The sequence below is a fragment of the Scatophagus argus genome, chromosome 9 (assembly GCF_020382885.2).
Source record: "Scatophagus argus isolate fScaArg1 chromosome 9, fScaArg1.pri, whole genome shotgun sequence".
In the NCBI taxonomy this organism is placed as follows: domain Eukaryota; kingdom Metazoa; phylum Chordata; class Actinopteri; family Scatophagidae; genus Scatophagus; species Scatophagus argus.
In genome coordinates this window covers 17,070,151-17,095,686 of record NC_058501.1, presented here as the reverse complement: position 1 = coordinate 17,095,686, position 25,536 = coordinate 17,070,151, and the positions used below count along the sequence as shown (strand labels likewise).

General features: G+C 39.7%; 3 protein-coding genes across 7 annotated transcripts; 1 reads left to right on the top strand and 2 right to left on the bottom strand.

Moving 5' to 3' along the window:
• Positions 1-154: 154 nt before the first annotated feature.
• tnfrsf1a (tumor necrosis factor receptor superfamily, member 1a) lies at positions 155-8,225 on the bottom strand. Of its 2 annotated transcripts, none has more exons than XM_046399243.1 (10): positions 8,089-8,225; positions 6,708-6,812; positions 6,496-6,604; positions 6,227-6,352; positions 5,953-6,108; positions 5,736-5,814; positions 4,960-5,015; positions 2,243-2,418; positions 2,036-2,159; positions 155-1,803 (listed from the first exon to the last, which is right to left on the bottom strand). In XM_046399243.1, the coding sequence occupies exons 2-10, from the start codon at positions 6,774-6,776 to the stop codon at positions 1,520-1,522; spliced, it is 1,179 nt and encodes a 392-aa protein (XP_046255199.1). In that variant the 5' UTR covers positions 6,777-6,812; positions 8,089-8,225; the 3' UTR covers positions 155-1,519. The 2 variants fall into 2 exon arrangements, with proteins under 2 accessions (XP_046255199.1, XP_046255200.1); XM_046399244.1 differs by lacking the exon at positions 8,089-8,225 and adding an exon at positions 7,203-7,354.
• cd27 (CD27 molecule) lies at positions 6,951-16,119 on the top strand. 3 transcript variants are annotated; one of them, XM_046399278.1, is made up of 9 exons: positions 6,951-7,122; positions 7,268-7,375; positions 10,466-10,517; positions 10,846-10,981; positions 11,066-11,188; positions 13,820-13,966; positions 15,190-15,243; positions 15,361-15,465; positions 15,612-16,115. In XM_046399278.1, exons 3-9 carry the CDS (start codon positions 10,515-10,517, stop codon positions 15,752-15,754), a joined length of 711 nt encoding a protein of 236 aa, XP_046255234.1. In that variant the 5' UTR covers positions 6,951-7,122; positions 7,268-7,375; positions 10,466-10,514; the 3' UTR covers positions 15,755-16,115. The 3 variants fall into 3 exon arrangements, with proteins under 3 accessions (XP_046255234.1, XP_046255233.1, XP_046255235.1); XM_046399277.1 differs by having other exon boundaries at positions 6,951-7,127; XM_046399279.1 differs by lacking the exons at positions 6,951-7,122; positions 7,268-7,375 and having other exon boundaries at positions 8,381-10,517; positions 15,403-15,465; positions 15,612-16,119.
• An 8-nt stretch (positions 16,120-16,127) lies between these two features.
• On the bottom strand, positions 16,128-20,907 carry si:dkey-260g12.1 (tumor necrosis factor receptor superfamily member 1A). Of its 2 annotated transcripts, none has more exons than XM_046399257.1 (11): positions 20,771-20,907; positions 20,523-20,592; positions 20,280-20,322; positions 19,824-19,934; positions 19,484-19,627; positions 18,302-18,395; positions 18,094-18,140; positions 17,525-17,641; positions 17,236-17,261; positions 17,029-17,134; positions 16,128-16,817 (listed from the first exon to the last, which is right to left on the bottom strand). In XM_046399257.1, exons 2-11 carry the CDS (start codon positions 20,589-20,591, stop codon positions 16,525-16,527), a joined length of 1,050 nt encoding a protein of 349 aa, XP_046255213.1. In that variant the 5' UTR covers position 20,592; positions 20,771-20,907; the 3' UTR covers positions 16,128-16,524. The 2 variants fall into 2 exon arrangements, with proteins under 2 accessions (XP_046255213.1, XP_046255212.1); XM_046399256.1 differs by having other exon boundaries at positions 18,302-18,398; positions 20,771-20,905.
• Between the last annotated feature and the right edge of the window lie 4,629 nt (positions 20,908-25,536).

Sequence of the window (25,536 nt, the reverse complement as noted above, 5' to 3'; positions counted from 1 at the left end):
TCAGAAGAATGTAGCTACAGGTTAGAAAAAAAATGAAAAGATCAGGTAGGGTCAAAAAGGGCAAAGACATGACACTTAAACATGTTCTCTCAGTGTGTTAAAAACAGCTGACTGGAGCCTGCAGACAAATGTATGACACAGTTTAGACACGTAAATAAAGAAATATTTATTTAAAAATCAGGTATATGTTGCACACATATGTTACTCAGCATTGATAAATGGCTCTGTTTGTGTAATACAGTTTCATTTATGGCAAAAGTGTTTTGGAATGACACATCTTCAGTGTGCCCGAGTGTGACTGATTCATATCAGAAGTTGCAGGCCAGGACTGGTATTATAAAAGTTGCTTGGCTGAAACATACTGAGACAAGGCGTGTCCCGTTTTAACAGTCACGAATAATGCTTGCATGAAGGGGCTGAAAAAAATGGTGAGAGCTGGTGTTTTAGTAGGGGTTTTGGTCTACATTAAGCAGGAACTACAAACTTCCCCTGCTTTGTTATTGCTCCCATAAAATTTCCATTGGGGAGATTAGAACTTCTTAAATAGTATAACCAGGAAGTCCTACTAAAACATTACGAGTTAACTTGGAGGCTGAATAGTCATTAGATTTGTTACTTCCTCCTGCTCCAAATACTTCAAACTGTTTGCAATTAGAACTATTGGCTAAGACTTAAATAGACTGAATGATGAATAGACACAAAGAATAAAACATTATGCTGTTCAATAAAAAGCATCATGATACAGACAGCAAAACTCAAATCACGCGAATGGATGTTGCATAGTAAAAAGTGATCATTCTGGTATAAAATATAAAGATAATTATTCCCCCATGTTCAGGAAGTAGCTTTAATTTTTGGGAAATACACTTATTCACATTGTCATGTTTGGATTGTGGAAACTGGAGTTCAGCATGACGACTGGAAACAGCTATGATGCCTAACTGCACCTTTAAAGCTCACTGCTCCAGCACAAAAAATAGTGCAAGCACCGAATTTCCCAGAAATACCAAAAAATGTAGCCTTTAACACACTTTCTCTACAAATTAAGTACACAAGAATGTAACTTGTTGATTAGTGAGCTTTGAAAGTGCAGGTAGTCTTGGTACAAAGCCGGGCAAACCGTTTTGTATAACTAAAGCTAACTCTGTGCGACAAAGTAAATAAGCACAGTTCCCCCTAAACTGACTTAATATTTTTTATCTTTTCAAAATTAAGAGAAAATTTACATTGCTAAAAGTTCTTTACAAATTTTAAGCAATATTTATCAGTGCAAAATAATACTTTCTGTGACTGTCCCTCCCAGAACCATTTCATCTGTCGCTCTCAGTAGTTACACCCTGTCATCTGTGCGAATGATGGGTAGGATGAGAGGTAGAGTCGTCTGGTTGCTGCGAATGTGAACGAAACTGCTTTGGTGATAGCAGTGTGTTCATGTGTATGCCTTGCGGCCGTCCATGAGGGACAATACTTGGTTTCATAAGTTCTTTTTTTTTTTTTCCACTTGGCACGCTTTGCAGAACTACTGAATGTTGTACTTTGTTTCCAGCTCCTCGGCTGCCTGTCCCAGGTGCATTTTTCTCAGTTCGTCCAACAACTCCTGCAGCAAGGGACAGTGCAGAATTCCACCTGCCCGCGACCCTCTCTCGGCCCACACCCTCAGCATCTGGTAGTGAGCCTCCTTGCAGGATCGGTAATCCAGCTCTGCTTGTTCGATATCGGTGTCCTTCACGCCAAGAAAACGCACCAGCTGCTTCACCTGCAACACGGGAACCAGATCCAGCACTGTGTAGATCAGGTCAGGGACTGGCGGGAAGAGATAAGAATCACAAGATAAAATAAGAGTACAAATAGTTAAGATAGACATGAAATACACCAACAGTCAAGAGCATTTGCTGAAGGGAAAAGCAAGGTGAGCAGATTAAAGCAGCACCACCAACACACACATATCCCACTACCACCCCGAATCCCCATCCCCCATCCCACAACACCATCCTTGCGAAAGTCATACTTTCAATCTATGGGAAATACTACTCACTCTTGATTTCCAAGGGGACACAGTCTGGCAGATTGGACGGCTGCTCATACTCAGTCGCAGGGCGTGGGGGAGCTGCCTTGACAATGTTGTTGTTTGAAGGTTCCTCATCGTGTATCAGCACTTGCTATAAGGACAAGGATAAATCAAGTTTTATTGACGGCAGGCGTTCGTCCAGCAGATAAAATGACCACAGGCAGATCAGCGTACCTCACATGGGTCCGAGGAGACGTCAGACGACTGAGAGGACAATTTCAGCAACTTCCTCTTGGTAGACCATTTTGTCATTGTATAGGTGACGATAACCCCCAGGACCAACAATAACAAAGCCACAGCAGTTACTCCACCAGTTATGTTCATGAGATGCTCATTTCCATAACCAGGAGCTTCATAATGAGGGGAAGTAGCACATAGGGAGCAAGACATGAAGATGGACACACATTAAAAAAACAATAGTGTTTTTAGACAGTCTGCATTACATTCTGTTGTTTTACAAATAAGCAAAATCTAAAAATAACTGAATATCTGACCAAGCCTTTCCTTCACAGATAAGTGGCAGCACATGGATGGACTTTTGCTAAAATGCACACTTCCTTGCTGCTATGGCTAAAAGTAGTGACAGTGTTAGGTACAGGTCTCATGCTGCTGACTGAAAATAGGATTGAACAACTTCCTCCACACTCAAGTTGCTGTTGCAGCAATCTCACTTTTAGTGCACAAGTGTATAACATCCCCCAACGGCCTGAAACCGGACACAAAAACATTTTATAATGAGGAATGTGTGCATTTAGTCTGCTAGTGATTTAAGTGATTGCCAATTAGCACCATAAATTCTAGCTGGTTATTAAACTAATTATTATTATTATCATTGTTCTCCTAACATACAATTAGGAGCCATTTCTAAGCTTAGCATATGTAGGACACCACGTTGGTCCAGTAGGTGTTACTTTTGTCCTTCAGGTCACTTATAATACAGGTAGGAACTTTTACTCAGTGGTCAGGTGTTGCTAAAGGGAGGAGCTTAACAAGAAGCAATGCTAAACCGTAACAAAAAACGATCGTTGTTTATGTGCATCACAATAACGTTAGGTTGTTTGTTTTCTTAGCAACGAGGGGAAGGACAAAGATGGTATTTTCGTCAGTTGGATACTTTCAAAATGTAACTTACTCCTGTTGGTTTCTACATTACCAACCTCAGCTTTAAGACATTTTAAGACCTGCAGATTCCCTCATATATGCTTTTAGTTTAAGGTGATGGACAAATATGCTATATAGACAAAAGTATTGGGATACCTGACCATTACACCAACACCCTAAATATACAGACAGCTTTACAGCTGTGACAGCTTCCACTTTTCTGGGAAGGTTTTCCATGGGACTTTGAACTGTTTTGTGGGATTTTTTGCCCATTCAGAGCATTTGTGAGGTCAGGCACTGATGTTGGATGAAAAGGCCTGGCTCACAATCTCCAGTTCATCCCAAACATGTTTGAGGTCAGGGCTCTGTGGCATTACACCAAGCTCATCCAACCATGCCTTTATGGACGTTGCTTTGTGCACTGGGGCACAGTCATGCTGGAATAGAAAAGGGCCTTCCCCAAACTATTGCCACAAAGTTGGAAGCATAGCATTGTCCAAAATGTCTTGGTATGCTGAAGCATTAAGATTTCCCTTCACTCGAAGTAAGTGGCTAAACCTAACCCCTCAAAAACAGCTCCATAAAGAGGTCTGTCTGGATACTTTTGTCTCTAAAGTGTATATCTAGTATGTCTACAGGAAACTGAAATTGTTTTTAAAATTTGCTTGAAATATTTGACCCTTGTGTTCAGTAAGGCTGAGCGATATGGACTAAAAAATTATCCTGATAATTTCTGGTATTTATCACGGTAACGATAAATAAACACCAATTCAGCCTAATCTTTATGACTATAAATCTATCACCAAAATAATAATAAAGGCTACTAAACTACATCAATTAAGTTCAAGTAGTACACCTGTACTGCAAAAATGTAGTGAGTGACACCAAACAAACAAGTCTGAAATGTGAGAACAGAATCTATTATTTATTAAAAATTATATTAATATTAAAACTTTCTGGCACACAGGCAGTTAAAAAACAGTGCAAAGTGCAAAAATAACTTAGCTTATAAAAATCACAACTGCCTCCGTTAATTCTTTCCACCGTTTGCTCTGATTTTCGGAATGAGCAAGTGCATCGGCAAGTTTCGTCTGAGTTGATGGTTTCTTTGGATGAAGTTGACGCTGCTTCTGCATCCTTGCGCATTTTCTGGCTATCGTCGTATTCCGGTTTGTGCTTGCGTTTGAGGTGGTGCAACAAATTAGTCGTGTTACTGTCTTTTGTATGCACTATTTGTTTGCAAACCTTGCACGTGGTAAATTGACTTTTTAAAACCAAACCAGTTCCTGATAACGGAGCTGGAGCCCCGTTCAAGATCGAGCTCCTCGCTGCCCGGCGTATCTGCTCCGCCTTCTGCCATTGTTGTCAATATTTCACACGTGTTGGACTGCGAGTGTGTCGCGCACTTACATACGTCATCAGTGGGAATTTATAGTTTTTATCGTGGGATGACCGATTCTTACCGTGGGGAACGCTTTTGACGATACCATAAACAATAACATATTGCCCATCCCTAGTTTTCAGTACCTGGAGACCCCTGTCACTACAGTCCAGCTGCATTTCTTTGCACATACACATCATTTTGAAACCACAGAATACCAGATCTTGTATAATTCATAGTCAAAATTCATTCAACACTTTCTGACATTGTGTTTCAGCATTTCTGCAATAAAGAGCAGAATCTTTGGCTATTAGTAGGCTATTACAAGGTGTTCCTATAGCAAATCTAGAACTACTTCAGAAACCATAGAGGTCTGATAATCATATTTCTGCTAGTGCTTAGTGCTTACCTCTTGTATTCTGAGGAGGAAGTGATGAACAATGATGTTCACACCCAGCAGTACAACTGTGAAGAACAGAGAGGAAGTTTCACAACATTGCAGAGGAAGTAGCACATAAAAGGAGGAACAGATTAACACATTGGCCAGTGTGCTTTTTAGCACCAGTGACACACAACTGCATGTCAACACTTAGAAAACAGTTTTACCTTCTCCATTACACAGGAGATTGGTACCAATCATCTATCACAATTATTACTAATAGAAAGTTATTTCTTTTTATGAACAAGGGGGGAGCAAAGGATTATGGGAAACATCAGTAGTCGGTTCCTCCGGCCCCGCTTCCTTTTCTCCCTTTCATCTGTTATAACTGAGTCTGTCCACTTACTTAACAAGTTTTCATCCCGTTTCAAGTCAACAGTATGGCACAAATGTCGAAAAGACTCATAAATATACATAGTGTGGGATCACGAAAGGGATTTTCATCCAGATATTTCAGAGTTCCTCGTTTGGGGGAAACTGGACATACACTGGATGAAACAAAAGCCCATGACGCGGTATAGAGTCAACAAATACACTTTTGTTAAAATGTCAGCGACCCAGTTTTGGTGTCTCGTAACTTCTCTCTTCTGTTGCCAACAAATGGAATAACACAGTCAGACGTTTGTTGTGAGTGTTTCAATTCAACAAACCAACTTCCTCATTACCAGCCTTAAATAAAACCATCACAAACAGCAGGATGGGAACACTGCATGTACCTGAAGTTCATTATATTTTAGGATACTCACTTTTTGCATTGTTCACACTTGTTGTTTACTCTGTAGTAGTTCTCCGTACATTGACATTCAGTGTCTTTCTCTGGTGTACCTGTACACAACAAGAATAATTCTGTTTGGATTGAAGTGAGGAAATACTTGATGAGCCCCAGAAGTATTGAATAAAGGGCTTTTACATGGACATAACAAAATATTTGTTTTATTTATTGCATCAGGTCTTAATACTTACATTTCTGTTTTTCTTTTTCGTTGTTTCCACACTTCCGACATCTGCGACACTCGGATATTACTGAGTCTATGTTAATTTTGTAATAACCGTCCTCACAGCGACATATAGTGTTCTGGTTTTGTTGACATGGTGATACCTGTAATTCATGCTTTGATGCTGTGGAAAGTTGAAAAGAGAGAAAAATTGAACAAGCAAACCATCACCTGATACAACAATAGCAAATCAATGAGGTGGAAGTGATTTAGGAAAAAAAAAAAAGGTGAGGTTATTATACTTTTGCACTGTTTGCAACTTCTGCAGTTGGGGGAGTAGTTCATCTGGTTTGTGTATTGTCCAGCGGGGCAGGGTATGCATTTACTTCTTTGACCGGCAGCATGACACTTTTCTACAATCTTAAAACCTGAGAAAACATCAGCATCACATGTTAACACGTATAAGACTTGGTGAAATGGATTATTTGTAGGAGGAAATATCTTGCTTGTGTAATATTTCCAATAAGGAGCCTGTGGATCGTGTGTGGTTGTGCACGAGGCCATGCAGTACCTGGAGAACACTTGTTGCAACAGATTCCCTCGTCAGTGAGATAGTCCCCATGGGGACACGTCTCTGCCGGCAAAGGTTGTAGCAATGTCAAATTGGGGATGAACATGCACTGCAACATAGAATGTACAATGGATGAAGAAAGGAAAGCGTTATCGTTTATCAAAGGGTAGTTTTTCCATATATTCATGCCATTTCAAAGTACTTTTTCTTACCATAAGGAGCAGTATTGTGGCAACTGGGGCTTTTTTATTCCATCTTCCTCTGTGCATGCCTCGCTCCATTATCTCACAGGTTTAACTCAATCCATCTGAGGCCACCTGAAAGGAGAAAAATCCGTATAACACATGCAGTGTAGTAGTGCGAGAAATCACAGGTATAATGAATTATATTACTGACTCCACCTTCTGTCGAACAATGTCTTGCGTAACTCATCTGTGTGACTGTCATAGGTTAAAAGCCAAATGTAGGCACCACTCAACAAGACAGCGACAACAGCCGATCATTCAGCTGTTCCTTAAACTATAAACTACAAACACTGGATTTATTGCCACCAGATTATGTACAATCATGCATCTACGATGAATATCATAGATCATCATCATCATCAAGCACCACCAACGGCTCAAAGTAAGGTAAACTATTCCAAAATATAACAACACATTCTTTATTCAGGCACTATCCTCAGGGCATATTTAAAAATACTGTACCTTCCTATAGTAGTCATGATCCAAGAACAGCAAAGTTCTCTCTCAATCCTTCATCTCTCTTCCAGAATGTAAATAAGCTGAACTGTGTCAAGATGTTGGAATCCACCCACAGAGTTTACTGACTCGACTCAAACTACTGAGGCTTTTATTCACGAAGCGAATTATTCACTGAGGTACTAGTATGCATGGTTTAATGGATTTTTTTCATCCAAACTCCATTTACTACCTTAGTGGGCCAGTCCAACCTTAACCCCACCCTTGGACCTGCCCACGTGTCCCAGTTATCAATCAGGGTAATCGATAAATTTGCCAGAAAGGTTTTCTAGGAACTACATTAGCATAAAGAAATAGTTTCAGAGGTGGTTTTCATGCAGATGATATACAGATAAAACTGTCTGCAAGTTCGGGTGGTTGGGTGTAGGTTGTGAAACATAATTAATTTACTGTATGGATAAAAAAAGCTACTGCATCTAATTTGGGTTTAATGCTAGAAGTACTGAAGCTGAATATTAATAACACTGTAGGCTTACCTATCAATAAACATAAACAACAAAGCACGTATTTCTGCGCCACTTGTTTAGCAGCACATACACATACACACACACACACACACACACACACTTCCCGGTTTAACTGAAACGCTGAGATTATACTTAATTTAAAGTGACTTTAAAACTTTTAAAACTAAACCTCAAGACTCCCCACCGTACTTTACAGATAACGTTGCTTAAAAGATAAATGAAAACACTCAATATTTTACTGTTTTTGTTTCTTGTTCCCCTGGTTTCGATTTGCCATCACATTACGCCCACCGCAGCCGCACTCGCCTGATAATAATCTTCTCTTCCTACAAAGTGACATGCAGAGGAATTTTACAGTCACTTACCTGAACAAAAACTCTTGACTTTTCTCTTTACATAAGGTCCATGTAATCGACAGCAACATATAGTTTCACATAACTTATTTATTTTACAGAAAGCCAAGTAGCGCCGGTCGCTGCCCGAGTCTGCTGAGCTCGTGCGGGGGCGGACTCAAACGGGAAATAGCTGCGTCATTTCAAGGAATTGCGAGACAGGCTTTGGCTCTCTCACACACACACTTAAATCCATGTAATCAGCCGACCTGTCAGACCTGCCACCCCCTTTGCATTTCCACACATTTCTCTTTAATGGACGCTAAACCAGGCTTAAAATCAGAAGAGACACGTCAATATTGCCTTATTTTTCAACATGACCTTAAATAATCTCTTGTATATTCCTTAATCTCATTTTAATACAAACCTGAAACCTAATCTCAAATGTTAATTTATTTCAAAATGCGCGATGTCACATAAAGGACATTTTAAGGTATTCACTCTGGGTCATTTTATTTAATGTACTCTGAAACAAATATTTAATGTGTACCGCAGGTTTGGTCTGTTAAATCCCTGACTATTATCACTTTAAACCAATGAGTTTAAAAAAGTAAAGTGTTTTGCAGTCATAGTTGAAATTTGTCTTCAGTTTAGGTACATTTCCATACAGAGTAGGCCCTCATGGAGACAATGCGCTGTAATTATGAACACCATAATTAAAGAGAATAATAACCTTCTACCAGCTTGTGCTTCATTCAGCAGGCCAGCAGTATGACGCCTCACGTGACTGGGCTGGCACAGTACATGAAAGAGCTCAATCAGCAGAGCAAGACAAGTGCTTCCTCAGAAAAACCACATCCTTCGTATCTCCCCTCTTGTTCCTTCTCTCTGTTTTCCTCTCATTATGTGTGACACGTACATGAATTAGCTACACCATCACATGTGGGACACACACTTTAAGCGGGTCCTCTCATATATGCACGTGTAAACAGTCACGCTGCATGTGTTTCAAACAGCCTGTGAGGCCATCTGTGATGTCTTAACAGCCCATTCTGCAAGTAGATTTTGTGTTACAAACCAAGTAAAATATAGTTCACACCACACTATTGACATGTTCCTGGCAAAGATTCCTCAGAAGTTCTAATCGAACATACACATCCTTACAGTCAAGCAGCCTAATACTGAAACCTCAAGATAAGCATGACCAGGTTTGCTCTAAGTCAGTTCAGAGTGATTTTGATGCTCAGTCATGTCTTCCAGTCATCTCTGTACTTTGTCAGCACACGCACTGGGCCTCAGAGACAGCCCCTTTCTGAAGCTGCTATGTCAACTTCAGGCCCCTTTCACAGTTGACAGGAGGTCACGTGTTGTGGCCTGGTTTCTGTTGAAGAAAAAAATGACAGGGTTGTTGAGAGTTGAGACAGTGTTTGCTTCACTGTAAGATTAGGATGTTGCTGAAAGGGAAACTGTTGAAATTGAAAATTAAAAAAAAGAAAAGAAATAGAAACACTGGCAGTCAAGGAAAATGTTTAGGAAATAGCTCCACACAGATACAAATTAGCTGGTTACCACACAAGAAAATTTTTGAAACCTTTACAGAGTTTCTAGAGTGTAAAAGGAAGAATTTCCCCTGCATTCTCTGTGCAGCATTTTACTCTCATCAGTTGAAGCCACAGTGGACAACACAGACAATTATCTCAGCTACCACACATAGGCAGTGCAATTCAGAGTCATTCAAACATAAATTACCCTGAACTATTGAAAACATAACGAATCAAATCATGCATTCATCTTGCACTTTCTAATATGCTGCTCATGTCTTCATCTGAAGGCAAACATATCAGATCATTCACACAGTACTTTATCTATTTTAATTTTTGACATTCATGATAAAATGACTAATATCACTTCATCAACAAGGAAGTTTATCTTATCTTTGAATTAGGTATTGTTAAGAGAAATGCCCTCTTGCTCACTCCTGTGTTTCACAAAGGTACAGAGCAGCATCATCAACATAATGTCATTTCTTGGAATAATGTTTATCTTGTCAATGGCTTTCTGTAAGAGCAACAGAGTGGCTTGGAGTTAAATGAGTGGCATATGGTATTTTCACTTCATCAGCCTGAGACAGAGAGAAGGGAGGCAGGTGCAAAAGAAAGACAGAGAAATTATTAAATTGTTTTGCAGCAAAAAAAGTTTGTATGAAACGAGAGAGATGGCGTCTGTGGAAAAAAGTGGAGGCTGAAGGAGGGCATGTTTTCGAACAGAGCCAGGGGGTCGCAAAAAGAGACAGAGAAATGAAGACAGTGGGGCAGAGAGATTTCAAAGGCACCGGCAAAAGGCTTTCACTATGAGTCATCACTGACATTTTATGAATAAACCCCTGACATACTTCTGGTCTCCTGTTCAGTCTCGCATTCAGAGGGTCCCAGGTTACATCTTGTCTCGCCTTCTCATCCATGGTAAGTTAAGACATATTAAGGCAGTCAAATGAAAGAGTCCCGTCATGTTGAATGTTTGTAGATTTATACATTAATGTTCTTGTAATTTCATTCGCAGTAAGATATAAAGTTAGCAAAAAGCTTGTATTAGTAAGACAGGGATGATTTTCTTTGTCAGTAATTTTGTGTCTTATTGTGCAAGCAAACTGTGGAGCCACAAGCTGTTTCACTCAGTGTTTGTTAGCATGTGAATATATCTGACCTGTTCCTTTGTTGCTTCTGTCCATTCCCCTCCTCCTCCTCTTCCTCTTCTTGTTCTTCATGCTCTTCTTTGTGCTCTTCTTCCCAGATGCAACCACACTATTTTGCTTTTACTTTTCTGTGCATTCTGTATTTCCAGTCTGTGCTTTCCATACAGTGCAATGACACACAATATGCCTGGACACAGACACTCCCCGAGGTTTGCTGTGAGAAGTGCGCACCAGGTACATTTACTTCTCCTCGCCTTGTTAGATGCTACATTTTCAATGTTGACAGGTTATAACTGTAAGTTACTGTGTCTGTTCCAGGTAGTCATATGGTGCGGCGTTTAGAAAGATGTAAAATTCGCTGTGACCCATGCTCAGATAATCTGTACAGTGATACCTACAACATGGAGATGACCTGCAATCATTGTGAAAATTGTGACAAACGTGAGTAATTTCACAGTTTTTTGTGTTGGGGTGAGGTGCTAAGTATGTGTGAGACCTGATACTCTGATTTACATGATACCGATTACTGATATATGATTCTATCATGCCATATAATTATACAGCCACTGCTTTATTGAATTCTTGGTCACACTGGAGATTTGAACCCGCCTTGCTCTGTGATAACATGTGTATCACAATCCAGGACACATTATGTAAATATGATTATTAGACTGTATCATTATTATATATGCAGATTGAAGAAAAAAAGCAAGAAATCTCAAACATTTGAGCTGAAATACAGAGCAGTAGATGACATGTGGTCATATCTTTACTTAAACATTACTATAAAAATATTTGTCATTTCAGGCCCCTGTGAAACATTGTTGTTTTCTCTGTGTGAGTGTGCATGATGTCTGTGATTCTGTCTTTTGAACACAGTGCACAAGTGATTCACCATTTCTTTGTAGTTGTGACCAATACTTTAGACTTATTTTGTCCAGCTGCATGACAAAACCTAAGAGAAGAGGGGCTGCTAGTTATTACTCAACTCTGCCTGTAGATCATAATTTCAGAGAAGTTTGCCCTTACAAAACTAAGATCACATATGCAAGGGGATTTCCCATACTGTGCGCCGTGGTGGGATACAGTCAGAGAGAGATTAAAGAGAAGGAGGGGATGGGGTCTGTGAAGCAGCTCAGGTGGTTATTATTGTGGGATTCTGCAGGAGATGATTGTATCAACACAGTGAATGCATCAGTATCAGCAGCACAGCCCACCAATAGAGGTAAAGACAGGGGGAGGTTCAAAAAGTAGACCATTGTCATGTCAGTGGAAAAAAAAGAAAAACACTGAAAAGTGGTAAACATCGGAAAGAGCACCAGACATAAATGTCATATCCTATGTTATTACTCAGGCCTCTGCCCTGCAACAGGTGAGCAAAACAGACTGTTATGCTTATTTTTAAATGTCACTGTGGAAAACGTAGAAGAAAGAAAACATAGAACTGAGAGAAAGTATGTGATTCACCCCAATTTGAAGTACACAAATGCTTTAGTTTCACAGCATCTTATTGCACTTCACATGCAGGTTTTATTTACATATTACAGTACTACAGTATAGTAGTATGTTACAGTAATAGTGTTGGCATATTTCAGTCCACTGTTGTAGTGGAGCTGCAAACATAGTTACCATTACATGCTGACCTCTTTGACAGTTTCTGTAGAATTTGGGGGGTGAAGGTGGGTGTGCAAAATGTCAAACATTTCTAATACACAAGCAGGGTCTTTGAGCCAAATAACGGCTATGGAAATGAATTTAAGTGGAAATGATTCAACCCACACAAAAATTTCGCACTCTTTGTATTACAATAGTACTAAACAGTATTTGTGTAGTTATAGCGCCCTCCTGGTCTTCACCAGCGTGTTACCAAAGATTTTGGATGTGCAAGTTCTCTCAAATCAAGGTTGGAGAGTTCCATCAGGCAACCAGATGTGAAGTTTTGTAGACGACATTTCGCTTCTCATCCAAGAAGCTTCTTCAGTTCTGAAGAAGAACAGAAGAAGCTTCTTGGATGCCTCTTGGATGAGAGAATCTTCATAGATAAGTTCTCAAATCCCCTTCAGTCGTTTACTGCTCTGAATCGGTCATCCATAGCCTTTATACTTTTCTGTCTATTTCATTTACATGCATATCCTATGGTCATCCAATGTCGGCATCTTAGAATAAAAGAAATCTGAAGACTTTTCATTTTACTATAATCAATAACTGTGGGACAGCAGAGTTAAAATGTGAGTGGAGTAACAACCCACCATCCCAACCCTGCAAGAGAACCCTTGCTTAAGAGTCTTTGCCAGCTCTTAAAGATTCGGAATCACTGCTTTGCGGTGAAATGTGATCTCCAGAGAGAAGGACCAGCAAAAACATGTATGCATTGCTCACCTGCAAAATTGTTCGTAATCTGTTAGTGACTATTAAATTTAAATTGTTCTTGTGAAGACAATTTGTTGTCAGCATCAGGAAACAGCAATTGGGTTGCAGCCAAGGTATGACTGTACTCTCGATAAGAAAGTAGTAATGATGTAATTACATCCCACAAAATGTGTCCATGTTTTAGATAATAATTCAGTTTTAGCTGTAGACAATCTACATATGCAGTCACGTCAGTTCATGTTCAACATTTAACTACTAAGATCTTAAGTTCTCTCTGAATTATGACCGTAAATGACACAAACAGCAACTATAAATATGATTGTTATTGTTTTAGTGGTGTAAACTGTGCTGGATTGCCTGTTAAAACAAATATTTTGTGATGACTATGAGGGCTCTTTGGGGTCATTTAAGTAGTTTCCTCTTTGTCAATTTAACATGCTAAAGCAGTGGTAAGAAAGAAACTTTCATGAGAGTGAAATAGTGCTTTCACTGAGAAATAACAGCTGTCTCTGAAGAACAGAGTGTCTTATGACTTCAAACCTGAATCATTACCTGCCATGCATTGTTTGTGAGTCATTTTTCATTTTCTGATTTGTGTCATACTTTAAAGACAACCCTTGTTGGTGCTCGTTAACACACACTAACACAGAATTATGACTAGACTTGATCTTTTAATGTCAACCTTTCTTTTTCTTATTACAGCAAACATGGAGTATCAGTCACGTTGTAATGCCACTCACGACGCTGTGTGCAGATGTAAAGCTGGATACGAATGCAAAAACCAACCTTGCAAACAGTGTTTGCTGATACCAACCACCATCAGACCCACCCTCGCTCCATTCAGCACAGGTAGGATACTTCTTCCCTGCACGATCAACCAAAATAGACGCATTTCTGTTAAAATAGACTTTGTGCATTACAGTGTTTACACAAGTTGAATGGCTTTTTGGTTTTGCATGCTGACACCTGACAGCTAGTATATAGTACACAGAATATGGAAAAGACTGGGAAATGATCTTAACACCAGGATGAAATTAAGGTCACCTCTAAAGCAACCATGCTACCATAAATTGTTTCTTGTGTGGTCATTTCCACCCATGACTGCAGGTAACTGACAGCAGTATGTATAAGTCCAACCAATCACCACTGGAGGGCAGAAGAACATGAATTTTGGCTGGTGTTATTCATTAAATAACTTGATTTGAGTATATTAAGTAAGTGTTGTACATTAAATGACAGCCTGCTGTTGATCACCAGAATTTTTCATGAGTCACAGCGCTGATCGTGCTATGCCAGGAATTCTTCACTGAACAGTTTATTCTAAAGCTGCCCTAACCAACATTTTCAACACTGACTCAAATGACTATGTGTATGTAAAAGCAGTCGCTCAGGGTGACAAACCCACAGAGACCATTACCTGGCTCAGTTCCCTCAGCTCTCCAGAGCATATTTTACTGTTTTTCAGTTCATGACTTTGGTTTTGTAGCCTGTAACTATATTGTTTTGGTTTACTCTTTCCATTTTCATCAACATTATTGAAGTTATTATTTTCACCATGAGCAGGCAGCTATAGCCCTGTGTTACCCGCCCAGCACTAAAGAGTAGCACTGCCTGACTAGCTGGTGAACAGAGTGGAGCATTTAGCTGCTGGAGAGTCAGATTTTTTTCCCGAGGATTTGGAGGAGAACAAAACAGAGCTTAAAGGAGAGTGAGGAACACAAAACATGACTCCAAATGAATCCTTATGTTGCTTAGCATCTGCTGGATAACCAATAGAAATATGTTAACATGACTTTAAAAGTTAGTAGATTCAGCTGTCAGAGGCGGTGTGCAGATTTACACTGTTTGGTTATCTGCCACTTCAGCAGCTCCATGTTCTTTGTTGAATTACTCACTACGTTCAAAATATGTTGCCAAGTGCAACTGAAAAATGTTCAGTGTTAAAAATAAGTGAGTAAACCGTCTGACTAATCTGAACCATGAACAGTTTCAAATTTCCATTGAACTCTTAAATGTGTCTGCGCTGAACTGATCTTTTTTTTGTTGTTTTTTTTTTTGTTTCTTCACTCTAGCCTTAAAACATGACATCCTCACCACACTCTGGACACCCCAAAAATCACCCAGAGGTAAAGTACGCTACTGCTAACACTTGTAGTAACAAAGACATGGAAATACTTGAACCATTTCTCCAGTGGGTGTTCATCTTAATATTTCAAAAATGTATCTCTTATACATTCTTACAGATACAGTGTGGTTCGCGGTGATAATTGCCCTACTGTCTGCAGGAATTATATTTGCTGTTGCAACAAAAAGCCTGCCTTTTCTGCGCTGGATCGAATCAAAGCACGGTCAGTAGATTATTATTATGAAGCAGACAATATACAGGAGGATACAGGAGGTACACTGAGCACTTCATAATGTGCATGAATATCTTTTTACTATCTATAATGATTGCTACCTCACATTTCAATCTAATCCTCTCTGTGTTGCTCAGGCTACCTTTTGGCTAAATCACAAGCACCAGCTCCACCGCATGAGGAAGTATCCAAGCCTGTCCAGGAAGCGGGACATCAAACCAATCTCAAAACAGATCCTGAGCTTGGATTATCAAAATATTCAGTGGTGGACATTAAGTGACACATCAGGAAAGCAGAACATCTTTGCTTGCTTTGGACATTCATGACAAAGGAGGCAAGCGTCACTCAGCTCATGCTGATGAATGGAACCAGACAAAATATTTGTCTCAAGACTGATGTTTCCTAAGAGGAAACATGACTGTTTGACATTCACGATATTGAAATGATAAAAGTGTGACACTGTGATGTCTATGCATGAGTTAGAAATTGTGCTGTATGTTCCCAAACAGTGGTATGTACTATGGTACACAAAAGTTGAAGATATTTCATATCTTTACATTTATGTGTTTGTATCTAACTAAGACTTTTTGCTGCAGTTTTGGAGTCAGATTATACATTTATGCAAATGTTTTTAACTAAGATAGTATTTCTACTTTAGTTCAAAATAAAACTTTTATTGAAATCATAATGTATAACATTCATGCAGAACATCAAAAATTTAGGTCTTATACTTAAGAGAGGGCTGACAGAGCTTATTAAGGAATATTTACAAGACATTTTAAGTCATAAGTTAAAAAGGAGGTCACCTCCCAGCTGTTCCTCCCAGAGTTAAAGTTTCTCGTGTGCACCCACAACTAGATTTCCCAGAACCTGCAGACAAAAATATCTCTGTACAACACTGTGATTCACAGTTTGCCTGGCGAGGATGAATCTGAGCCACACTCATCTGTGGATTTATGGTTCCTTCCTTGAAAATAATGTTTTTAGGATCAGTCTTGTCGCTGGCGGCCATAACCACCAACCTAAATCTTCTGGCATTTTTACAATGCATTATAGCACCTCCTCTTTGGACACATGGCAGTCCTTCCCCTGCTCCTGTGAGGGAAAGAAAATGCAGTCAATCTCTCCACTTCTCTCCTCCTCAGAGAGATGAATACTGGGAGAGGATGTTGGATGAAACACAGGACAACCCCTCTCGTCTTCTTCTTCTTCTTCTTCTTCTTCTTCTTCGCCGCTCCCCCTTTCAGCTGTCTTCCCACCTTCAATTGTCGGACCAACTTGGCCTGTAAACTGACTGAGCAGGCTAAAGATGACCGTCCCTGGATTGTGTACATGGACTGGACCTACAGAGACAAAAACAAGCAACGGGTGTACTTAAAGGAATGTTTCAACTGGCCTATAGAATTTAATAGAGTGAATTTATAGAGTGAGACAACTACAGCTCAGCTCATAACAGTAATGCGGCTGCAGCCTTTACGCTTTTTTTTTTTCTTACTGACCCAACAAAGTGAGTCAAGTATTTCACATGAAAGTCTCAATTTTACTCATCAGTACCAAGATTGGCTGCTGAAAGAGATGATGGATGCTGCTTTGCACTGAATGAGTCTCTGGGGAACTGATGAGTTGATTCTTGCGACTTGTGAGAAGCATCTCTACCTCCCTAAAGAAGAACACGTCCATCAGTGTGGGGCCAACAAAGAAAGAAGTGATGCCATGTATGTTTATATATGATAGAGTCATGCTTTGAAAATAGCTTCTTACCTCATTGCATAACAGCAATGCAAAGGCTGGAAAACAGCAGACAATGAAATGAACATATAAATAGAGAGTCTCTTCACACATGTCCACCAATGATGAATCAACATGTATGTGGCTTACATGCAGCTAGCAATTACCCGTCTATGGCATATCTACGAAACTAATGACACATTTCTAATCACAGTCATGTTTAAAGGCTTTCCGGAAAAACATCTAGTGATGTGATCATAAAGTTCAAGGCTTTGGTTGATTAAACTGACAAACCAGACACTGACATCCTCTGCCATCTTACCATGTTTGAAACATGATTCCTCTCCCGGCCGACGAACGATGAACAGTACCACAAGGGCCACACAGGTCACGATGACCAAGGGACACAAGATGGCTGCCAACTTACTGGTCATGTTGTCTGGGAAAAAAAAAAAAAAAAAAAAAAATTTAACAACACAAAAAACAAGTCTATGGACATGCTAGTGGCTCTGTGAGGCTATACTGTGAGCAGAGTTGTGTTGTGATGAAGGTAATATTTACCAGGCTGGCCAGTGTGGTTTAGCCTGTTAGCTTGCTAACATTTTCTAATTGTCACTAACAGCAAAGTACAGCTGATGCTTCATTTTGTAAATATTTAGTGTAAGTGTTTCATTAAAAGCCAAAATTGTCAACATGCAGGTGGTACCAGGGGAAAAGTCTGTAGGATTTCATCCCCTTGGGATCACAAATGTCTGTATGAATCTCTGTACAAACTTTTTGATCTATCCCTATTCATGCCATTAACATGGTACCTCAAACAAAAAAAAAAAAAAATAAATAAAAAATAAAAAATATTGTATACTCTCATATTTTTTTTTTATAAGCACTCACCATTTTTGAGATGTGTGTCATCTCCTGCTGCTGAGTCAGTGCCACACCTGTGTGAGATAATGTGACCCCATGAACAAGGACAGTATGCATGTATATCACAACATCTGTAACATCTGTGCCAAATGTTAAAATATTGTGAATGTGATATTTTAAATCATCTAGGTCACCCAGACTTTGGGTGTCATCTGTAGGGAAATCCATGACTCACTTGGGAAACTGGCAGGGTTTGGCAGACGTGATGCTATGTCCTGGGGAAGCTGAGGAATGTGTGTGTTTATCTCTTCTTGAGGTAATGGCGGCTGCTTCTGGAGCACAAAAACATCACAGGTTTGGTTTCTGATTTCAAAGGACAAACGGAGGACCAAACGACCATGACAATGACACATCTTTGCAATAGCAGCGAAAAACTTTTTTTTATAAAAAAGCCTGTGTAAATCAACCTAAATACAAAATTCAAATCCAAAATTTGGATTAAATCCAGAACAAATAACATATACAGTATGCGGCAGAATAAATCTGTGCGGTTTAATACATTTTTTGTACTGCCGAGAGGCCATGTCACCATGAGAACAACACCCATGGTTGGAACATTACTCATCATTATTCTGTTTTGAGCTACTGGCACTTTAGGATTTCCATTTACCTGTATTTCCACATCACTACATTTCAGAGGAAAGTTTTGTTTTCATATTAGCTAAACATATTTTGCTGATGGCTGCAGTTACTAGAGTTTTAAAATGTTCCACTTCTTCTCCTGGATATTAGATAAAATATGGAGCACTGTTGGGTAAAGGACACATGTTAGTGTCAGCCTGGCAGGTTAGGGGTTAAGATGCTGTTGACTGTGAACTGGTTAGCGTCCAGCCAAGCCCCCTCCCCCCAGATTTCCTGTCATCTCTCTACTGAAAGGATTCTTTAAAAAGTCGAGCTTTTCTGTTACTGTGAAAATGAAAAAGTTATATCCTACAGACTTTTCTATCCCCAGAACTAATCTTATAACATTAGATCTATTTTTTATCTTCATATCTTGTGTTTCTTGTATATCTATATTCATTTGTGGATTTGCAATGGTTCGGTATTTCTTATCACCAGTGTTTAAGATGTACACAAAAGATTTTCAGTCTGGCTATTTTTAATGTTTGAGTACATTTGCTTGCTAACGCTCATGTTGACTTAGTAGTTCCTGTTCACTTCACTGAAAGGGGAGCCCCCCACAGCTCAGACTTCAGAACACTGTCACGCGTGTAACTCACTAATGAATATACTTTGGTATCGTTATTTGTCATCCTGTTACAGTCAGTGGCCCATATTGCATTACATCATGAGGCCCCCTGCTGGTTGAAGTCTGTATGACATGAGAGAATAAAAGTGTGCACTGCTCTGCATTTACCAGTTGTGGTTGTTTCCTGGATCTTCTTGCAGAATCTGCAGTTTGCTGAGTGTGGGACCCTGTTAGTGCATGTGAAACCGTCCTCACAGACACACACCACATCAGACTTGCTGGTGCAGTTCTGAACCACCTTCAGATTGTAAACTGAGATAGAGGAAAACAAGAATGTTTTTAGGTGTTATAATAACTGAAAAATAGAATAATTTCCAGAATGCAAAGATAATGAGATTAATAGATTTTCAGTTTATTATAGAAACCTAACGGTCACTGGTATCATCACAGTCCTAAGAGGGTTTGATGAAACTGTTAACTTGTTAGAAATGACTCATAGTTTCTTTACCTTGTTTGCAGTCTCCGGAGCAGCGAAGGCATTCGTCGTCTCGGTTCGTTTTTGCCGTGTAACTTCCAGCAGGGCAGGGCTTGCACTCTGTACAAGACTCCTGATACTCACCTGATAGCACAGAAAGAAACAAATGAGAACAACCTGTTGACAAGGGGAGAAGGCAGAGACTGCTTGCCCAAAGTGCATATTAATGAAGGATGTGGTCAAACAGCATACACTCGGTGTGCAGTGTGCGTCATTTTTCATCAAGACAATGACTGAGACGTGCAAGAAAACAGACATGGAGAGAGAAAGACAGATACTGTACGCCTCAGTGCTTCATAGTAATTTCCAAATATGAGCCACTACTGATTCATTCATTAAAAAACAGTGAGTCAAAACTAAATGAGGAATGGACAGAAAAACAGATACAGAAATAGAAGAGATTCTTGCCAGATAGTGTGTTTTACCTACCTGCAGGGCACATTTTACACATCCCGCTGTTCATACTGTATCCCTGTTAACAAATTAATACAATTAGGCACAAACCATACGACAAAGCAAAGTCCTCATTAACTTTTTATAAATGTACATACATAGTTTACAGGCCACATTTGACAGTTCCTATCTCATACTTGAAAAGCAAACGACATTAGATTTTTTTTGCCACATAAATCCCAGTAGAGTAGATAAACCACAGAGGTAGGATGCTGTTACCTGAGGAAGGGTTAGCACCAACTGTGCGGATAACATCAAGACAATCACACAACAATGCACAAGTCCCATCCTATGGAAAGACATTTAGAACATGTTACAATAAAGGGCAGATATCAAGTGGCTGAAAATTGGCTGAAAGGCTGGGCACATTCTGTAAGGTCTAATGCACCAGCAAAAGTTCACATATCATAAATAAAGTGTGACATTAAAATGTAATGGATACGTAGCAGAAGAAAGATGATTTTTACCTTCGATATGACGCGTCTTTTGTTCTCCTTCGGTTGTTTTGTTAACTTCCTCAGGTGTGACTACGCTCTCTCTCTCTCTCTCTCTCTCTCTCTCTCACTCTCTCTCTCTCTCTATCTCTGTCTTTCTCTCTCTATCCTCTCACTCCCTCTATACCATCCTCTGTGTCACTGTTTCCTTATCAGGTCACATTTGTCTTCCTGTCTCCCCCGCCCACTATCTACCAGTCTGCTGCTGTCCTGTTTACACACTAAGCTCTCACACGCAGACCAATGCACACTCTGACTAACGTTTCTTCATCAAAGCTTCATCACTTTCCATGCAAACGTTAAGATCTGACGGAGATTTGCCATGGTAACAGTGGTGTGTGTAGATGCAGCATCAAGGAGATCTCTTAAACTTCACTGCATTTTTGTTTTATTTTGCTGTTTTTTTTTCTTTTGCCTTTTATGATTGAATCACATATTACTTGACTTTGAAAGGAATACACTCATCGACATTGGAAAAGAAAGCATCGAGAAGTGCAGTCAACTTTGAGATGATGCCAACAGCATCTCCAGAACAGACAAGGCAACAACCCAAGTGGTGCAACCGCCCCAGGAGGAGGAGAAGGAAGAATTCACCTGTGTTTTTATTGTTGCTGTCTACATTGGTAGACCTTGAAATTTCAAAAATGCACTACAGGAACTGTATGAGTTCATAGGCAATCAAAAACAGACCAGAAATGTGATTTTTGTTGCAGCTGGTGATTTCAGTGACACAGACTTAAGAACTATTTTATCAAAGCTCCACCAGCATGTCCACATCCTCTACAGAGGGACAAATATCCTGAGCGAGCTCTCTTTTGGTCAATCAAACCATATTTCCCAGCATGTCCTGCCTATTTACTCTCAGCGGATATAAAAAAAGGGTAGATAAAAATTATCAGAGTGTGGACAGAGGAAGCTACAGCAGCTCTAAAGGACCATCTTGAGTGCACAGACTGGCACATGTTCAATGTTGCTGCCACCCAAGAGAATCACATCACTCTTAAGGAATATAAATCCTCATCATACGTCAGCAAATGTGCTGACGATGTGGTGATCACAACGACAACAAATTCATTCCCCAATCTGAATGCTTGGATGAATGAGGAGCTGAGGGTTCTCTCTCCAGAGCCCAAAAAGAAAATAGCTGCCTTTGGTCTGGTGACAGGGAAAAATACAACACAGACAGAGCAAGGCTCAAAGCTGGCATCAAGAAGGCAAAGCAGAGACATCAGTAGAGATGGGAGAGACGTTTGTGGAGTATGTGGAAGACACAGCCATCATGGGCTGTATTTCAAACAGCGATGTGAGTTCATATCGCGAGGAAGTCAACATTCTTGCAGCGTGGCGCACAGACAGAGATCTAGTGGTCAACATCAACAAAACCAAGGAGTTGATTGTTGATTTTGGGATAACAAGGAGCCAAAACCACACAGCAGTTGTCTACACAGCTGTCTGCATCAGTTCAGCTGAGATGGAGCTCATGAAGCTGTTGTGGACTTCACATATCTCCACCCTGAACTGCAATCCACAGGAAAACATAAGAAGGGAAAATTGGCAGGTTGTCATTAACAGGGGAGCAATAGAAAGCATCCTGACAGGAAACACCACAAACTGACACGGTTCATACATGACCAAGGACAGGAAGGCTCTGCAGTGAGCGATTATATATGTCCAGAACATCAGTGGAATCCATCTGTCAAGCAAGTGATCTCAGTGAGGTCTGAAGGACACACGGAGACAACACCAACCACAACCACATCCTTTTCACTACGCTGCTAAACTGTTCACTGACTTCAGAGCAGCTTTTTCCTCATGCTGTGAGACTCCTGAAATCAACCTCCACACTCCACATCAGACATGTTTATTTGGGTGTCTCAATTATTTCCTCATTAGTTTTTGTGTGTGCGCGTCTAGATGCTGTGCAATTGACTCGGGTCAACAACATGACGAGGGAGCAGATCTTTTAGAGACTGATGGTTACCATTTTGATTCTGAAGGGTCAGTTCATCAATTCATCCAAATTCCAAAAAAAAAAGGAAAAATAAAATTACAATGTGGTAGCCATACAAAGTACTTGTCTTTCAGCTGAATGGTTCCTGTTACTGATGTATCGTTACAGTAGTTCACAAACTTTTTCATGTCAAGCACCCCTGACCTAACACAAATTAGGTCACAGACCACCGTTTGGTGAGGTTTTGTCCCTGAGCCCTCATCTGATAAAAAATGTTTTTGATTCAATATGTTTTATTGTGTAATTTGTATGAAACCCATGACCCAATAAGTCATACATTCTTTCACTATGTTTCTTATGGATCCTGATCCCACTTTGAAAACCACAGGGTTATCTTATTGTAGCTGGCTGAGGTTTCCATTTCTTGATATACGGTTTGAAAGTTCAGTCCGGTGGGTCAGGCCCCCTCTGATGGTCTCATTGGCTCACTGTCTGTGTGCGAGACAGCATGCAATTTATCTAACGCTTGCTGTCACATGTAATGCTGGTTGTGATTGCATTTAAGTCGTGGATGTGATGGGGAAATGCTGCAATGTGTGCTGCTGTTAATTTTATTAATGTTTCTTCATTAGCACCTAATACCCTCCCCTTCTTTCGCCAGGCTGCCATTAAATTCTTATTCATAATGGCCAGGCCGCCATTTTTAATAAGAATTTGCTCTTACTGACTTGCTTAACAAGTCAATCAGTCAATCTAACCTTTGCAGCATTTGTTTATCTGTTGTAAACAGATCTTCTCTGATTTTTTCTATTTTTTTGCATGCATGTAGATTAGTAAATAGTTTGACCTCTTTGGGCTTTCCAACAGTTATTTAAATGAACCTTTTGATGGGTTTTGACGGAAAATATCTGGTGGAACTGATAACACCTTACAGACAACTGAGGTCCCTGCCAAGCACCGCTTTTACATGTTTAATCTTAATCACTGGTTTAATCTTACACATTTGCTTGTACAAACTCATCAAATGGGGAAAATCTGAAAAGTAACTACAGCTGGAAATATAGGTAAGTAGTAAGTAAAAGTAAGTTCAAAGTAGCATACAATCCAAGTACCTCAAAGTAGTATACTTAGTTACTCTCCACCTCTGCAGGTAGTTTTGGTTTTATTCGTCTAATTTTTGAGATTTCCATCACAAACACAACACAACGGAGAGTTTCATTTATGCTGCTCACATTTACTCACTTTCCAGGGCAGAGAGAAAAAGCTGAATGGAAATACACAGAAATGACAAATAATCACACATAGTCGTGTTTCTCAGTTTCATCTTTTATTCTTTCAGTCTCTCTTGACAAGTTACATACTGTAGCTCTGCATGAAGCTTTTTGTTTGTAGCCTAGATTACTGTCTTCATATTCAAAGCTGCATAGTCACACATCTGGAGTACTTAATCAGTACTCGGGATTATCAGCAAATTGGATAAAAATGTTTTGTGGCAAAGCTTTCCCTTCATTCAGCTTTTCAATGGAAACACTGAAAAGGTAAATAAAATCAGGTCATTGTGTCTAATTCAAAGCTTTCAGGATTTTATTTTCAGGTGTGTGACTGTGGACGTTCTTCTTCCAGAGTGTCTGAACACAAGTATATATTCAAAGCTATGTTTCCTTTACACACATATTATCAAAGCCGTCATACAGTCATTTCGCTAAAGCGTTTGCATTTCAGTAGTTTTTTTTTACTTGAGTTATTTTTAAATTGACTTTATTTGGCAACCATATACACCCATAAAGAGTACCAATGGGAAAAAAACAAGGACTCCATTGTGATTTGATTTAAAAATTTGTCCAGTCTCAAATTTCTCTCGCAACATCAAACACAGAGACAATATCGTATTGGTTTCCTTCCTCTTCATGTTGTACACTTGCCCCGATAAAAGTCCTTTTAAAAACACTCACTATGCAGACATAACACCCTAAAACAAACACACTGGCACATGCATACATAGAGACTCACTCAGAGCGTGGAAGTAAACCTATGCAAAGGAAAACGGTGTGTTTCATGTCTCACACGATTTATCTCTGTCATCCTCCTTCTGTATTCAAACTCTGGTGCGATTAGCATTCAGCTCATTTCCAACAGCCACACATGCATGAGTTTATATAAGCTTCAAATGTGTCCTCCTGCTGTCTTTATTAGTGAACCGAAGACCTGAAGTACACAGGAGAAATGCATTTCACCTGGTTCAACCACACAGAAGAAACTGCAGCCAGGACTATATTTAGACAATCTGACAACAGAGCAGTGATGGTAGTGGGCGTTTCCCTGACGGTGACAATTTCCAGCAGTATGCTAATTTTCCTTCTATTGTAGCAGCGTGTCTGACTTAAAGTTCACGGTTAAACGTGCGCAGAAAAAATAAAAATAAAGCAAAAATGAGGTATGTGTTTGTTTTAGTTTACTTTTCCACCGGCAACATGTAGAATATGAGGAAAGATGAACAGAAGAGCTGTGGTTTTCTATTTCCAGTGTGTCAACATTTTTTGTCACATTTACAAGTAATAGTGCTGATTGTTAAGATATACCCTTTTGCTTTGCTCTTCTTTTCTATATGCAAAACAGGCTCAAAAATTAGGTTAAGTTATGTACATCAAGCACCTCGGTGAAATCGCTTCGGCAGCTACATTTAGTCATTCTTTTTTTTATTTTTCCCCCAAGCAATTTTCTGATGAATTAAACCTGATTGTTTTATTTTGGCACTGGGCGGCTATCTTACATTTTTTTTTCTTTTTCC

What these genes read in the sequence shown, in the direction of transcription:
- tnfrsf1a (XM_046399243.1), bottom strand. Translation starts at nt 6,776, where the DNA reads ATGGAGCGAGGCATGCACAGAGGAAGATGGAATAAAAAAGCCCCAGTT. An exon ending in CGAAAAAGAAAAACAGAAAT is followed by an intron (nt 5,815 to 5,952) that starts GTAAGTATTAAG and finishes TGTTGTGTACAG; the next exon opens with GTACACCAGAGAAAGACACT. An exon ending in TGTCCCCTTGGAAATCAAGA is followed by an intron (nt 1,804 to 2,035) that starts GTGAGTAGTATT and finishes TCTTCCCGCCAG; the next exon opens with TCCCTGACCTGATCTACACA.
- cd27 (XM_046399278.1), top strand. An exon ending in CTGTGAGAAGTGCGCACCAG is followed by an intron (nt 10,982 to 11,065) that starts GTACATTTACTT and finishes TGTCTGTTCCAG; the next exon opens with GTAGTCATATGGTGCGGCGT. An exon ending in CCTCGCTCCATTCAGCACAG is followed by an intron (nt 13,967 to 15,189) that starts GTAGGATACTTC and finishes TCTTCACTCTAG; the next exon opens with CCTTAAAACATGACATCCTC.
- si:dkey-260g12.1 (XM_046399256.1), bottom strand. Translation starts at nt 20,591, where the DNA reads ATGGGACTTGTGCATTGTTGTGTGATTGTCTTGATGTTATCCGCACAG. An exon ending in TGGTGCTAACCCTTCCTCAG is followed by an intron (nt 20,323 to 20,522) that starts GTAACAGCATCC and finishes ATTTGTTAACAG; the next exon opens with GGATACAGTATGAACAGCGG. An exon ending in TGACACACATCTCAAAAATG is followed by an intron (nt 17,642 to 18,093) that starts GTGAGTGCTTAT and finishes TTTTTTTCCCAG; the next exon opens with ACAACATGACCAGTAAGTTG.